At 37.5% G+C, this 13,851-nt stretch overlaps 1 protein-coding gene across 6 annotated transcripts in view; it reads right to left on the bottom strand.

The window, feature by feature from the left end:
• Nucleotides 1-13,851, bottom strand: part of AGPS (alkylglycerone phosphate synthase) — a 218,573-nt gene that overhangs the window by 165,733 nt on the left and 38,989 nt on the right. For all 6 annotated transcript variants that reach the window (XR_007454460.1, XR_007454457.1, XR_007454456.1 and 3 more), the window contains exons 3-5: nucleotides 3,922-4,012; nucleotides 1,285-1,405; nucleotides 1,119-1,193 (exon numbers count right to left, since the gene is read on the bottom strand). Coding sequence is in view for 1 of the 6 variants with exons in the window: in XM_049615961.1 (XP_049471918.1) it covers nucleotides 1,119-1,193; nucleotides 1,285-1,405; nucleotides 3,922-4,012 (287 nt within the window). In the remaining 5 variants the exon portion in view is untranslated. The remainder of the gene's footprint in view (nucleotides 1-1,118; nucleotides 1,194-1,284; nucleotides 1,406-3,921; nucleotides 4,013-13,851) is intronic.

Genomic DNA, 13,851 nt, shown 5'->3' on the forward strand with positions numbered 1-13,851 from the left:
GGTAAATCCTCAGTACTTTAATATTCAGACACATGAAGGAAATACCTAGAAGGCACACTCCAAGTTCTACTTAAGATTTATCAAAAGATCGTCTATTAAGGTTTCCTATGAGAAACAAAAATTGATAAATTTTGCTTTCATTTTTTTCCAGTAAAAAAATGGAATAAATCTTGCCCAAATCTTGGTAATGAAGTAGCCTAAAGCTACTAAAAGAACACTAGAAGAATATACCCCACAGGTATCAACAAAGTAATTTAATCTCAGCTACACAGGCTCTTGCATTTTCCCCCTACGTATGTCACCTCCCTCCTACCTCCATATTAACGTATGCTTTTTTTCCCCTCAGATATTCCCTGTGAAGTAGAGGGATCACAACTAAAAACAGATGAGACAATATTTTGAAAAATAAAATACTCCCTATACTCCTTTATGGAGTTTTAAGGGGAAAAAGGATCAGATCACTGGAACTTTTGTAAAAGGTAATTATGGACAGTAAGGTACAAATATACCAATTCTACCTTAAATTTTCTACTAAAAGAGATGGGTACAAAAATCATATATATAAATATACTGCCTAATCATCAGCAAGAGCAAAATAACAACACAAAGCTCATCCTTCTTCTATCTCAAGCCAAAATCAGGAATGAAATTAATGTTTCAGAATTTAACTGTTTATATCAAAGACAATGGGTATCTTAAACAACTTGTTTCACCATTTGAAGACAATGCTTGTCAGCCCATGAAGTGATATCAACAAATTACTTACTAGTTTATAGTAATCAATAGTTAAGAGTTTCTTTATATCTGAATATTTATCATTGACCAATATTAATTTCATTAAGCTTTCAAACTAACCAAAAATACATTTTTCTACCCACCTTCCAATATGATATTTACATTTAAAATGAAGACTTAATCAGCAACAACAGAATCAATCATTAAAACCAATAGTTCAGGAAGATCAGATCAAGAATTACACAACTTTTGGTACACTAAAAATACAGCTACCTATACTTTTTACAACTCCTATGTTTACAAGTATGTATTTCCAAAACTAAATTTATTTAAGATTTCACAATACTAAATTAATGATACAAAGGAAAAAAAAAAAAACTTACTTGGCCATAAAACTATATCAGGAATTCGCTGAAACATTCCTTCCCTGAGCAAAAATATCTCATGAAGACAATGACCTGTTTTGTATTTAAAAAAGAACATGTTAAAAACATCTTAATTTATAAGAAATTTTAAAATTAAAAACACTGCTTATATAAAGTTGCTTACCATGAGCTCTAAATACTCGATCATCTGCTTCTTGTGAATATGAAATATTAGTTTCTTTAAGGTCATGAAGAAAATCTTCATTTACAATAGAAGGAGGTGTATCACTAGGATTTAAGGATGCCTAGAAAATAAAATTGGTTTCTTTGACTTATTTCTAGAAAAATAACTTTTGAATACCTGGTTAGAGACAGTGACCATAAAATGTAACTGAGACAAAAGCATGGAAAAGTAACAACCCATACAGATACCAACTCTGTGACAATAACAAATTACAAATGGTCTGGTTAATCATACTCTATATAAGTAATAGATGCCTTATGTTTCCTCTTTCACATCTTTGGCCCACCTTCTCATTATTTTTGAAGATTGCAATCAAGAACAAAGAAGATGGCAAAGTCTCAAATCTTCCATTTTAGATCAAGGAAACTGGGGAAAAGCTACTTAACTTTTGCATCATCTACATTTTCATCTGCAGATAAAATTTACCATTTCTTAGATTTCAATTACCATTTTAAAATGATCAACAAGAAACCTTGTCTATTTTTATAGAACTGCTTTAAAACTCACAACATAATTATAATTTGATACTTAGTTTCAACTAACAGGTAACCTGAAAAATAAATCTTCAACTTTAAAGCTATGTGACACTGGGCAAATCACCCAACTTCTCTGAGCCTTGGCTTCTTCATCTGTTAAGTGAGATTATCACCACTAAACTTATACAGCTACCATAAGGAATTAGAAAGGTCAAAAGATGGTAATTTTTGTGAAAAGCACCAAATACCATGCCTACCACAGAGAAAAGGCTGGCCAAATAAAATCTGCTATTAAAAAAAGCTATGATACAGTATCTGGAAAAAAGAAAATATAAGAATATGTAAAAGAGGCACCTGGGTGGCTCAGATGGTTAAGCAGCTGATTCCTGATTTTGGCTCAGGTCATGGTCTCGCAGTTCAAGCCCCACCTCGATCTGTGCTGTCAGTGCAGAGCCTGCTTGGGATTCTCTCTCTCCCTCTCTCTCTGGCCCTCTCCTGCTATCTCTCTCTCTTTCTCTCTCCCTTCCTCTCAAAATAAACATTTGATAATATTTTATAACATTTAAAAGATGCATAAAAAATACATATTTATGTAGTGTGGTATCTTATTAAAGAGTCTGTATTTAATATCCAATTATATAAGAAATATTTATTGAGTGTGTGCTATATACTAGGCACTGTTCTAGGCCTTGGGGATATAGCAGTAAGATAATCAGGGAAAAAAATCCTTGACCTCATGGAATTTACATTACAGTGAGAGGAAATGACCAGAGAACCCCAACAAAAGATACATTGTTATGATTTTATTAAGTTATTAAAAATTGAGAAGGGCTCAAAATCAGAAAAAAGTACATGGAAAACTGGTGAAATTTCTGAAAATGGTATACATATTACATCAATGTAAAAAAAGATAATTATAAACAGCCAAAAGAAAGAACTGAGGAAATAAAAAAGAAATCTTGTAAGAAAAGTTGAAAGAATTTGGTTTCGGAGGGGTAGGAATTAACTGTTCACATAATTTCTTTAGTAGAATGACATGTAACGGTGGATTTATAAATAAAGCAAACAAGTACTCACTAAATACCTATAGCCCTCAATAGCGTGTTGGATACAGCAGAGAATATAGCATAGAGGCACCTGGGTGGCTCAGTCGGTTAAGTGTCTGACTCTTGATTTCGGCTCAGGTCACAATCTCACAGCTGTGAGATTGAGCCCAACATTAGGCTCTGCGCTGACAGCACAGAGCCTGCTTGGGATTCTCTTTCCCTTTCTCCCCTCCCCATTCACACACATGCACACTCTCTCTCAAAATAAATAAAACAAACTTAAAAAAAAAAAAGAATACAGTGTAAGCCATAGTCCCTGCACTTATAGAACTTAAACCCAATTTAGAGGGACAGGCAGAATACCATGCCATAGAAATAATAACAACAATAAATGAAAATCATAATAATATAGAGAAATGCTACTTCATTAGTTTGATATGAATACAGTTTAAAGTTTTTTAACCTCAACTACAGAAAAATGAAACTACATGAACAAACCAAAGTTCTCTATCACTCATACCTTAATCAAATTTTTACTTTTTTGTAAGTCTTCTAAAATTCTGAATGTTTTGATATTAAAAGTAACATTACATTTTTATTTCAAATTATCCTATATTAATCCTGGATTACTGTCAGTTCATTAAATATCCTAAAAATGATAGCAACTTATCCTTTTGTAGCAGTCCTCTCACAGAATGCATTCATTTGCATTTCACTACCACCCTAAGAGACATAGAACAGACAGTTAGTATTCTCACTTCTCAAATTAAGGTAACTGAGCCTCAGAGAACATAAAAAGTTTGCCAGGCAACTCTCAGATAAATTCTGAGATCAGGATCTATATCTGCGATGCTGAAAAGCCATCTCTAGAAAACCTAGCAAGGCCAATTAAACCAGTAAACTTCTTAACAAAAAAATTACAACAAATGCATTAAAGCAATTATAACAAATTACAAAGATAAATCTAACTGATTTAGGATTAAACACATGCACGTGCACACACACAGAGACACAACACAGAGTTAAGTATGCTAGTAATCATTCTTATTTCTTACTTTAGAGGTAGTTTTATGCTCCAGGCTTACTCCAAGGGTATTTTGGATCCAGTCTCTAAAAGTTGGTAAAGTCATGCCACTAAGAGGGTACCTAAGATTACAAAGAAAATAAAACATTGGAGTAAGGTATCTTCATTTAAATTTAAATCTTAAAATTGGCTTCTAGTAATGGTCAAGTAGTTCCTACCAAAATGACCCTCCCACATATAACTATAAACTCTGGACAAAAAAAAACAAAAACAAAACCCAACTCTGAAGGCAGTAGAGGCAGACAAAAACAGGCAACAGGGGATAAAGGGGTGTGATAGGCTTAGAAAAGTATACCTTCCAGATGTTTTTTATTTTTAAAACAAGTTTTAGCCTGAGGGACAGCCCCCGCTGGTGCCATAACAGGAAACAAAAATACAGAAAACCTCTAGTCTTCCTGCCTTGAAGAACCAGAAGGCAGTGTTTGCAGTGAACACAACAGCTGGGAAGAGCATAGAGAAATCACAGGAAAGGAGAGAGTCAGAGAGTGATGTATGCATAAACTTTCTCCAGATGTCTGACTGACGTATGGAGCAGACTCGAGGCAGTCCAACTAAGTTTAAAAGAACCCAGCTGCTCACCACCACAAAAGGAAAGAAATGGGAATCTGAGGAACAGTCAAGTTAATTACTTGATGATGTTAAAAAAATAAAGCCTCTTCGGAAGAATATAATGGAATACAGAGTTTCTACAACATACCATTAACAATGTCCAAGATGTACTCCAAAGTTACTAGACAAAGACAAACAAGAAAGTATGATCCATAATCAAGAAAAAGGGCAATTAATAGGGACTGACTCTGATGATCTAAGATACTGGAACTAGCACACAAGCATTTTAAAACAGTTATAACTATGTTAAAGGGCAAAAGGGAAACTATGTTCCCAGTGAGTAAAAGAAAAAATCTCAGCAGAGAAACAGAAACTATAAAAAGAACAAAATAGAAATTCTATAATTAAAACTCTTAAAAATTCATTGGAGGAACACAAGGGCAGACTGGAGATGTCAGTGAACTTACAGACAGAGCAATAAAACACATACAATCTGAAGAGCAAAGAAAAAGATTGAAAAAATAAACAGAGCTTCAAGGACCTATGGAACAACAGCAAAAGACTAACATACATAAAACATAACATATACATAACATACATATAGAGTCCTAAGCAAAAGAAAAAAAAGGGAAAGGAAATAAACAGTATTTGAAGAAATTAATGGCAGAAAGTTTCCAAATTTGATGAAAGACATAAATTTACAAATTCAAGAAGGCCAGAGAATACTGAGAAGATAAATGCCAAGAAACACACTACACACATCATGGTCAAATTGCAATATAAAGAGAGAGAAAGAGAAGGAGGATACAAATGTTAAAAGAATCTAGAGAAAAATGACACATTACATACAGTGTAATAACAATAAAAATTATGACTGGCTTCTCATCAAAAACGGTGAAATCCTGGAAATAACTAAACAGCTGTAAGGAGGGGTTCCTGGGTGGCTCAGTAGGTTAAGCATCCGACTTTAGCTCAGGTCATGATTTCACGGTCTGTGAGTTCAAGCCCCCGTCGGGCTCTGTGCTGACAGCTCGGAGCCTGGAGCCTGCTTCAGGTTCTGTGTCTCCCTCTCTGACCCTCCCTCATTCATGCTCTGTCTCTCTCTGTCTCAAAAATAAACATTAAAAAAATTTTTTTTGAAGAAAGAATAAAATAAAATAAAATAAAATAAAATAAAATAAAATAAAATTCTCAAATCAGTCTTTCTTTTTATATTATTACTTTTTGTTTCTTTCCAAGATTTCATTTAAATTCAAGCTAGTTAACATATTGCATAGTATTGGTTCCAGGAGTAGAATTTAGTGATTCATCACTTACATATAACACCCAGTGCTCATCACAGGCACCCTCCTTAATGCTCATTACCCATTTAGCCCACCCCCTACCCACCTCCCCTCCAGCAACCCTCAGTTTGTTCTCTATAGTTAATAGTCTTATGGTTTGCCCCCTCTATGATTTTTTTATTATTTCTTTTTTAAGAGAGAGAGCACATAAGCAGGGTAGGGGCAGAGGAAGAGAGAGAATCCCAAGCAGCCTCCATGGTCAGCACAGAGCCTGACATGGAGCTCCATCCCACAACCCAAGGATCATGACCTAAGACAAATGAAAAGCTGGACACTCAACCTACTGACCCTCCAGGTACTCCCTTCTCTGTTTTTATCTCATTTTATTTTTCCTTCCCTTCCTCTATATTCATCTGTTTTTTAAAATATCAAATAGGAGTGAAATCATATGATATTTATCTTTCTCTGACTTATTTTGCTTAGTATAATACACTCTAGTTCCATCCACATTGTTGCAAATGGCAAGACTTCATTCTTTTTGATGGCTGAGTAATATTCCATCATATGTATGTATATGTGTATATACATATATACACACACCACATCTTTATCCATTCATCAATCAATAGATATTTGGGCTCTTTCCATAATTTGGCTGTTGTTGATAGCGCTGTTATAGACATTGGGGTGCATGTGCCCCCTTCCAATCAGTATTTTTGTATCCTTTGGATAAATACCTAGTAGTACAATTGCTGGGTCATAGGGCAGTTCAATCTTTAACGTTCTGAGGAATCTCCACACTGTTTTCCAGAGTAGCTGTACAAGTTTGCATTCCCACCAACAGTGTAAGAGAGGTTCAAATAGTCTTTAAATAAACATTAACAAAACAAAAATGACAGTGGAAAGGAGAAAAAATACATAAGGAACACATATGTTTTAACTAGTTAAGTTTCTTTTCATGCTAAAAAAAAATCACAAGTGCTAAAAATCAAACTAAACGGGTATGTTTGAAGTACTATAATATGTTTTCATAAATCTAAAGAAACTGGAATGGAAGAAAGTATAAGACTCATAGCTAAAGCAACTAAAGATAGTCATTCAGCATATAAAATTTTCTTCATTTCAGCTGAGGTAACAGTACAAATTCTGGAAAGCTGGTTATAACAGATATGCCACCGCTATGTGTTAGTTATGTTCTCCAAAAAGACCAGTTTGGAACTATTAGGTTTATTGCCGGATCTTTATATGTTAAATGTACAATTAATTTGAGTCCCTGTAAAAGTTATTAGAACCTTGATATTCATGACAGAATCAGACCTTTGTGAATCCCTTAACAAATAACATTACCGATAAAATAAAAAGGTGACCCCTTCAAGATACTTGGATTAACAGATAGAGTTGGTGTTACTGTTTCATGCAAAATTTAAAACTACATTCTACCACTAAGAAAAACACAATATACTTCTACATCTGAATGCATTGTATTTCAGACTTTGAAGAAGTATCTTGCACAGAATATTCTATTTAAGATTTTGCTCCATTAACTACAAGTCCAGCACAAAACATACAAGAGATCCATGTCAGAATGTAAATTTTTCAATTGTACTTTTTCTTGCACCTAATGCCCCAGGATTTGAAAAACAGTAAAAGAAACCTGACTTCATAATCATAAACCTAGCATACTGCCAAGGGTTCCAAAAATCTCACAAAAGATCATGAAGTAAAAATTAAAACTTTGAAATCAAAGAAGTAAATTGACTGAAAAGAAACATTATAAGAAAAGTTAAAGGAATCAGCAGTATTTACCTGAAGAAACAGCTATGGAACAACTTGATTATTACAGTAAAATAGTTTAGATATATATCCAGAATTATAAAAAGCATATAACACTCATATAAGACTGTACTGAGCACTGTAGGACACACAGAATTAATATTATAACTTCAGTTCCTAAGAAACTTACAATCTAGTTTAGTTAAAACTACAAAGACACTTAATTGATAGGATGAATATATGGGCAAAAAATAGGAAAATTTTGCCAGAAATGTGATAAGAGGAAAGCCAGGTGCTTGTACCAATTATTGAAACAGGTGACTCTTTTTTTTTTTTTAATTTTTTTACTTTTCCAATATATGAAATTTATTGTCAAATTGGTTTCCATACAACACCCAGTGCTCATCCCCAAAGGTGCCCTCCTCAATACCCATCCCCCACCCTCCCCTCCCTCCCACCCCCCATCAACCCTCAGTTTCTTCTCAGTTTTTAAGAGTCTCCTATGCTTTGGCTCTCTCCCACTCTAACCTCTTTTTTTTTTTTTTTTCCTTCCCCTCCCCCATGGGTTTCTGTTAAGTTTCTCAGGATCCACATAAGAGTGAAACCATATGGTATCTGTCTTTCTCTGTATGGCTTATTTCACTTAGCATCACACTCTCCAGTTCCATCCACGTTGCTACAAAGGGCCATATTTCGTTCTTTCTCATTGCCACGTAGTACTCCATTGTGTATATAAACCACAATTTCTTTATCCATTCATCAGTTGATGGACATTTAGGCTCTTTCCATAATTTGGCTATTGTTGAGAGTGCTGCTATAAACATTGGGGTACAAGTGCCCCTATGCATCAGTACTCCTGTATCCCTTGGGTAAATTCCTAGTAGTGCTATTGCTGGGTCATAGGGTAGGTCTATTTTTAATTTTCTGAGGAATCTACACACTGTTTTCCAGAGTGGCTGCACCATTTTGCATTCCCACCAACAGTACAAGAGGGTTCCCGTTTCTCCACATCCTCTCCAGCATCTATAGTCTCCTGATTTGTTCATTTTGGCCACTCTGACTGGCGTGAGGTGATATCTGAGTGTGGTTTTGATTTGTATTTCCCTGATAAGGAGCGACGTTGAGCATCTTTTCATGTGCCTGTTGGCCATCCGGATGTCTTCTTTAGAGAAGTGTCTATTCATGTTTTCTGCCCATTTCTTCACTGGGTTATTTGTTTTTCGGGCGTGGAGATTGGTGAGCTCTTTATAGATTTTGGATACTAGCCCTTTGTCCGACATGTCATTTGCAAATATCTTTTCCCATTCTGTTGGTTGCCTTTTAGTTTTGTTGGTTGTTTCCTTTGCTGTGCAGAAGCTTTTTATCTTCATAAGGTCCCAGTAGTTCATTTTTGCTTTTAATTCCCTTGCCTTTGGGGATGTGTCGAGTAAGAGATTGCTACGGCTGAGGTCAGAGAGGTCTTTTCCTGCTTTCTCCTCTACGGTTTGGATGGTTTCCTGTCTCACATTCAGGTCCTTTATCCATTTTGAGTTTATTTTTGTGAATGGTGTGAGAAAGTGGTCTAGTTTCACCTTCTGCATGTTGCTGTCCAGTTCTCCCAGCACCATTTGTTAAAGAGACTTTTTTCCATTGGATGTTCTTTCCTGCTTTGTCAAAGATTAGTTGGCCATACGTTTGTGGGTCTAGTTCTGGGGTTTCTAGTCTATTCCATTGGTCTATGTGTCTGTTTTTGTGCCAATACCATGCTGTCTTGATGATGACAACTTTGTAGTAGAGGCTAAAGTCTGGGATTGTGATGCCTCCTGCTTTGGTCTTCTTCTTCAAAATTACTTTGACTATTTGGGGCCTTTTGTGGTTCCATATGAATTTTAGAATTGCTTGTTCTAGTTTTGAGAAGAATGCTGGTGCAATTTTGAGTGGGATTGCATTGAATGTGTAGATAGCTTTGGGTAGTATTGACATTTTGACAATATTTATTCTTCCAATCCATGAGCAGGGGATGTCTTTCCATTTCTTTATATCTTCTTCAATTACCTTCATAAGCTTTCTATAGTTTTCAGCATACAGATCTTTTACATCTTTGGTTAGATTTATTCCTAGGTATTTTATGCTTCTTGGTGCAATTGTGAATGGGATCAGTTTCTTTATTTGTCTTTCTGTTGCTTCATTGTTAGTGTATAAGAATGCAACTGATTTCTGTACATTGATTTTGTATCCTGCAACTTTGCTGAATTCATGTATCAGTTCTAGCAGACTTTTGGTGGAGTCTATCGGATTTTCCACGTATAATATCATGTCATCTGTAAAAAGCGAAAGCTTGACTTCATCTTTGCCGATTTTGATGCCTTTGATTTCCTTTTGTTGTCTGACTGCTGATGCTAGAACTTCCAACACTATGTTAAACAACAGCGGTGAGAGTGGGCATCCCTGTCGTGTTCCTGATCTCAGGGATAAAGCTCTCAGTTTTTCCCCATTGAGGATGATGTTAGCTGTGGGCTTTTCATAAATGGCTTTTATGATGTTTAAGTATGTTCCTTCTATCCCGACTTTCTCAAGAGTTTTTATTAAGAAAGGGTGCTGGATTTTGTCAAAGGCCTTTTCTGCATTGATTGACAGGATCATATGGTTCTTATCTTTTCTTTTATTAATGTGATGTATCACATTGATTGATTTGTGAATGTTGAACCAGCCCTGCAGCCCAGGAATGAATCCCACTTGATCATGGTGAATAATTCCTTTTATATGCTGTTGAATTCGATTTGCTAGTATCTTATTGAGAATTTTTTGCATCCATATTCATCAGGGATATTGGCCTGTAGTTCTCTTTTTTTACTGGGTCTCTGTCTGGTTTAGGAATCAAAGTAATACTGGCTTCATAGAACGAGTCTGGAGGTTTTCCTTCCCTTTCTATTTCTTGGAATAGCTTGAGAAGGATAGGTATTATCTCTGCTTTAAACGTCTGGTAGAACTCCCCTGGGAAGCCATCTGGTCCTGGACTCTTATTTGTTGGGAGATTTTTGATAACCGATTCAATTTCTTCGCTGGTTATGGGTCTGTTCAAGCTTTCTATTTCCTCCTGATTGAGTTTTGGAAGAGTGTGGGTGTTTAGAAATTTGTCCATTTCTTCCAGGTTGTCCAATTTGCTGGCATATAATTTTTCATAGTATTCCCTGATAATTGTTTGTATCTCTGAGGGATTGGTTGTAATCATTCCATTTTCATTCATGATTTTATCTATTTGGGTCATCTCCCTTTTCTTTTTGAGAAGCCTGGCTAGAGGTTTGTCAATTTTGTTTATTTTTTCAAAAAACCAACTCTTGGTTTCGTTGATCTGCTCTACAGTTTTTTTAGATTCTATATTGTTTATTTCTGCTCTGATCTTTATGATTTCTCTTCTTCTGCTGGGTTTAGGCTGCCTTTGCTGTTCTGCTTCTGTTTCCTTTAGGTGTGCTGTTAGATTTTGTATTTGGGATTTTTCTTGTTTCTTGAGATAGGCCTGGATTGCAATGTATTTTCCTCTCAGGACTGCCTTCGTTGCATCCCAAAGCGTTTGGATTGTTGTATTTTCATTTTCATTTGTTTCCATATATTTTTTAATTTCTTCTCTAATTGCCTGGTTTACCCACTCATTCTTTAGTAGGGTGTTCTTTCACCTCCATGCTTTTGGAGGTTTTCCAGACTTTTTCCTGTGGTTGATTTCAAGCTTCATAGCATTGTGGTCTGAAAGTATGCATGGTATAATTTCAATTCTTGTATAGTTATGAAGGGCTGTTTTGTGACCCAGTATGTGATCTATCTTGGAGAAGGTTCCATGTGCACTCGAGAAGAAAGTATATTCTGTTGCTTTGGGATGCAGAGTTCTAAATACATCTGTCAAGTCCATCTGATCCAATGTGTCATTCAGGGCCCTTGTTTCTTTATTGACCGTGTGTCTAGATGATCTATCCATTTCTGTAAGTGGAGTGTTAAAGTCCCTTGCAATTACCACATTCTTATCAATAAGGTTGCTTATGTTTATGAGTAATTGTTTTATATATTTGGGGGCTCCCGTATTCAGCGCATAGACATTTATAACTGTTAGCTCTTCCTGATGGATAGACCCTGTAATTATTATATAATGACCTTCTTCATCTCTTGTTACAGCCTTTAATTTAAAGTCTAGTTTGTCTGATATAAGTATGGCTACTCCAGCTTTCTTTTGGCTTCCAGTAGCATGATAAATGGTTCTCCATCCCCTCACTCTCAATCTAAAGGTGTCCTCAGGTCTAAAATGAGTCTCTTGTAGACAGCAAATAGATGGGTCTTGTTTTTTTATCCATTCTGATACCCTATGTCTTTTGGTTGGCGCATTTAATCCATTTATATTCAGTGTTATTATAGAAAGATATGGGTTTAGAGTCATTGTGATGTCTGTATGTTTTATGCTTGTAGTGATGTCTCTGGTACTTTGTCTCACAGGATCCCCCTTAGGATCTCTTGTAGGGCTGGTTTAGTGGAGACAAATTCCTTCAGTTTTTGTTTGTTTGGGAAGACCTTTATCTCTCCTTCTATTCTAAATGACAGACTTGCTGGATAAAGGATTCTCGGCTGCATATTTTTTTCTGTTCAGCACATTGAAGATCTCGTGCCAATCCTTTCTGGCCTGCCAAGTTTCAAAAGACAGATCAGTCACGAGTCTTATAGGTCTCCCTTTATATGTTGGGGCACGTTTATCCCTTGCTGCTTTCAGAATTTTCTCTTTATCCTTGTATTTTGCCAGTTTCACTATGATATGTCGTGCAGAAGATCGATTCAAGTTACGTCTGAAGGGAGTTCTCTGTGCCTCTTGGATTTCAATGCCTTTTTCCTTCCCCAGTTCAGGGAAGTTCTCAGCTATTATTTCTTCAAGTACACCTTCACCACCTTTCCCTCTCTCTTCCTCCTCTGGGATACCAATTATGTGTATATTATTTCTTTTTAGTGTATCACTTAGTTCTCTAATTTTCCCCTCATACTCCTGGATTTTTTTATCTTTTTCTCAGCTTCCTCTTTTTCCATAACTTTATCTTCTAGTTCACCTATTCTCTCCTCTGCCTCTTCAATCCGAGCCGTCGTCGTTTCCATTTTGTTTTGCATTTCGTTTAAAGCGTTTTTCAGCTCCTCCTGACTGTTCCTTAGTCCCTTGATCTCCGTAGCAAGAGATTCTCTGCTGTCCTCTATACTGTTTTCAAGCCCAGCGATTAATTTTATGACTACTATTCTAAATTCACTTTCTGTTATATTATTTAAATCCTTTTTGATCAGTTCATTAGCTGTTGTTATTTCCTGGAGATTCTTCTGAGGGGAATTTTTCCGTTTGGTCATTTTGGATAGTCCCTGGAGTGGTGCGGACCTGCAGGGCACTTCCCCTGTGCTGTGGTGTATAACTGGAGTTGGTGGGCGGGGCCGCAGTCCGACCTGATGTCTGCCCCCAGCCCACCGCTGGGGCCACAGTCAGACTGCTGTGTGCCTTCTCTTCCCCTCTCCTGGGGCGGGATTCACTGTGGGGTGGCGTGGCCCGACTGGGCTACTTGCACACTGCCAGGCTTGTGGTGCTGGGGATCTGGCATATTAGCTGGGGTGGGTAGGCAAGGTGCACGGGGGTAGGAGGGGCAGGCTTAGCTTGCTTCTCCTTAGGTGATCCACTTCAGGAGGGGCCCTGTGGCAGTGGGAGGGAGTCAGACCCGCTGCCGGAGGGTTGGCTCCGCAGAAGCACAGCGTTGGGTGTTTGCGGGGAGCAAGCAAGTTCCCTGGCAGGAACTGGTTCCCTTTGGGATTTTGGCTGGGGGATGGGCGAGGGAGATGGCGCTGGTTAGCGCCTTTGTTCCCCAACAAACTGAGCTCTGTTGTCCGGGGGCTCAGGAATTCTCCCTCCCTTTGTCCTCCAGCCTTCCAGTTTCCGAGCAGAGCTGTTAACTTATGACCTCCCAGATGCTAAGTCGTGCTTGCTGTCGGAACACACTCCGTCAGGCCCTCCGCTTTTGCAAGCCAGACTCGGGGGCTCTGCTTGGCCGGCAGACCGCCCCTTCACCCCGGCTCCCTCCCGCTAGTCCATGGAGCGCGCACCACCTCGCCGCCCTTCCTACCCTCTTCCGTGGGCCTCTCGTCTGCGCTTGGCTCCGGAGAATGGTTCTGCTAGTCTTCTGGTAGTTTTCTGGGTTAGTTAGGCAGGTGTAGGTGGAATCTAAGTGATCAGCAGGACGCGCGGTGAGTCCAGAGTCCTCCTACGCCCCCATCTTCCCCTCGCTGGAAACAGGTGACTCTTAAATGGATCTTTA

The sequence above is a fragment of the Panthera uncia genome (genome assembly GCF_023721935.1).
Source record: "Panthera uncia isolate 11264 chromosome C1 unlocalized genomic scaffold, Puncia_PCG_1.0 HiC_scaffold_3, whole genome shotgun sequence".
Classification (NCBI taxonomy): domain Eukaryota; kingdom Metazoa; phylum Chordata; class Mammalia; order Carnivora; family Felidae; genus Panthera; species Panthera uncia.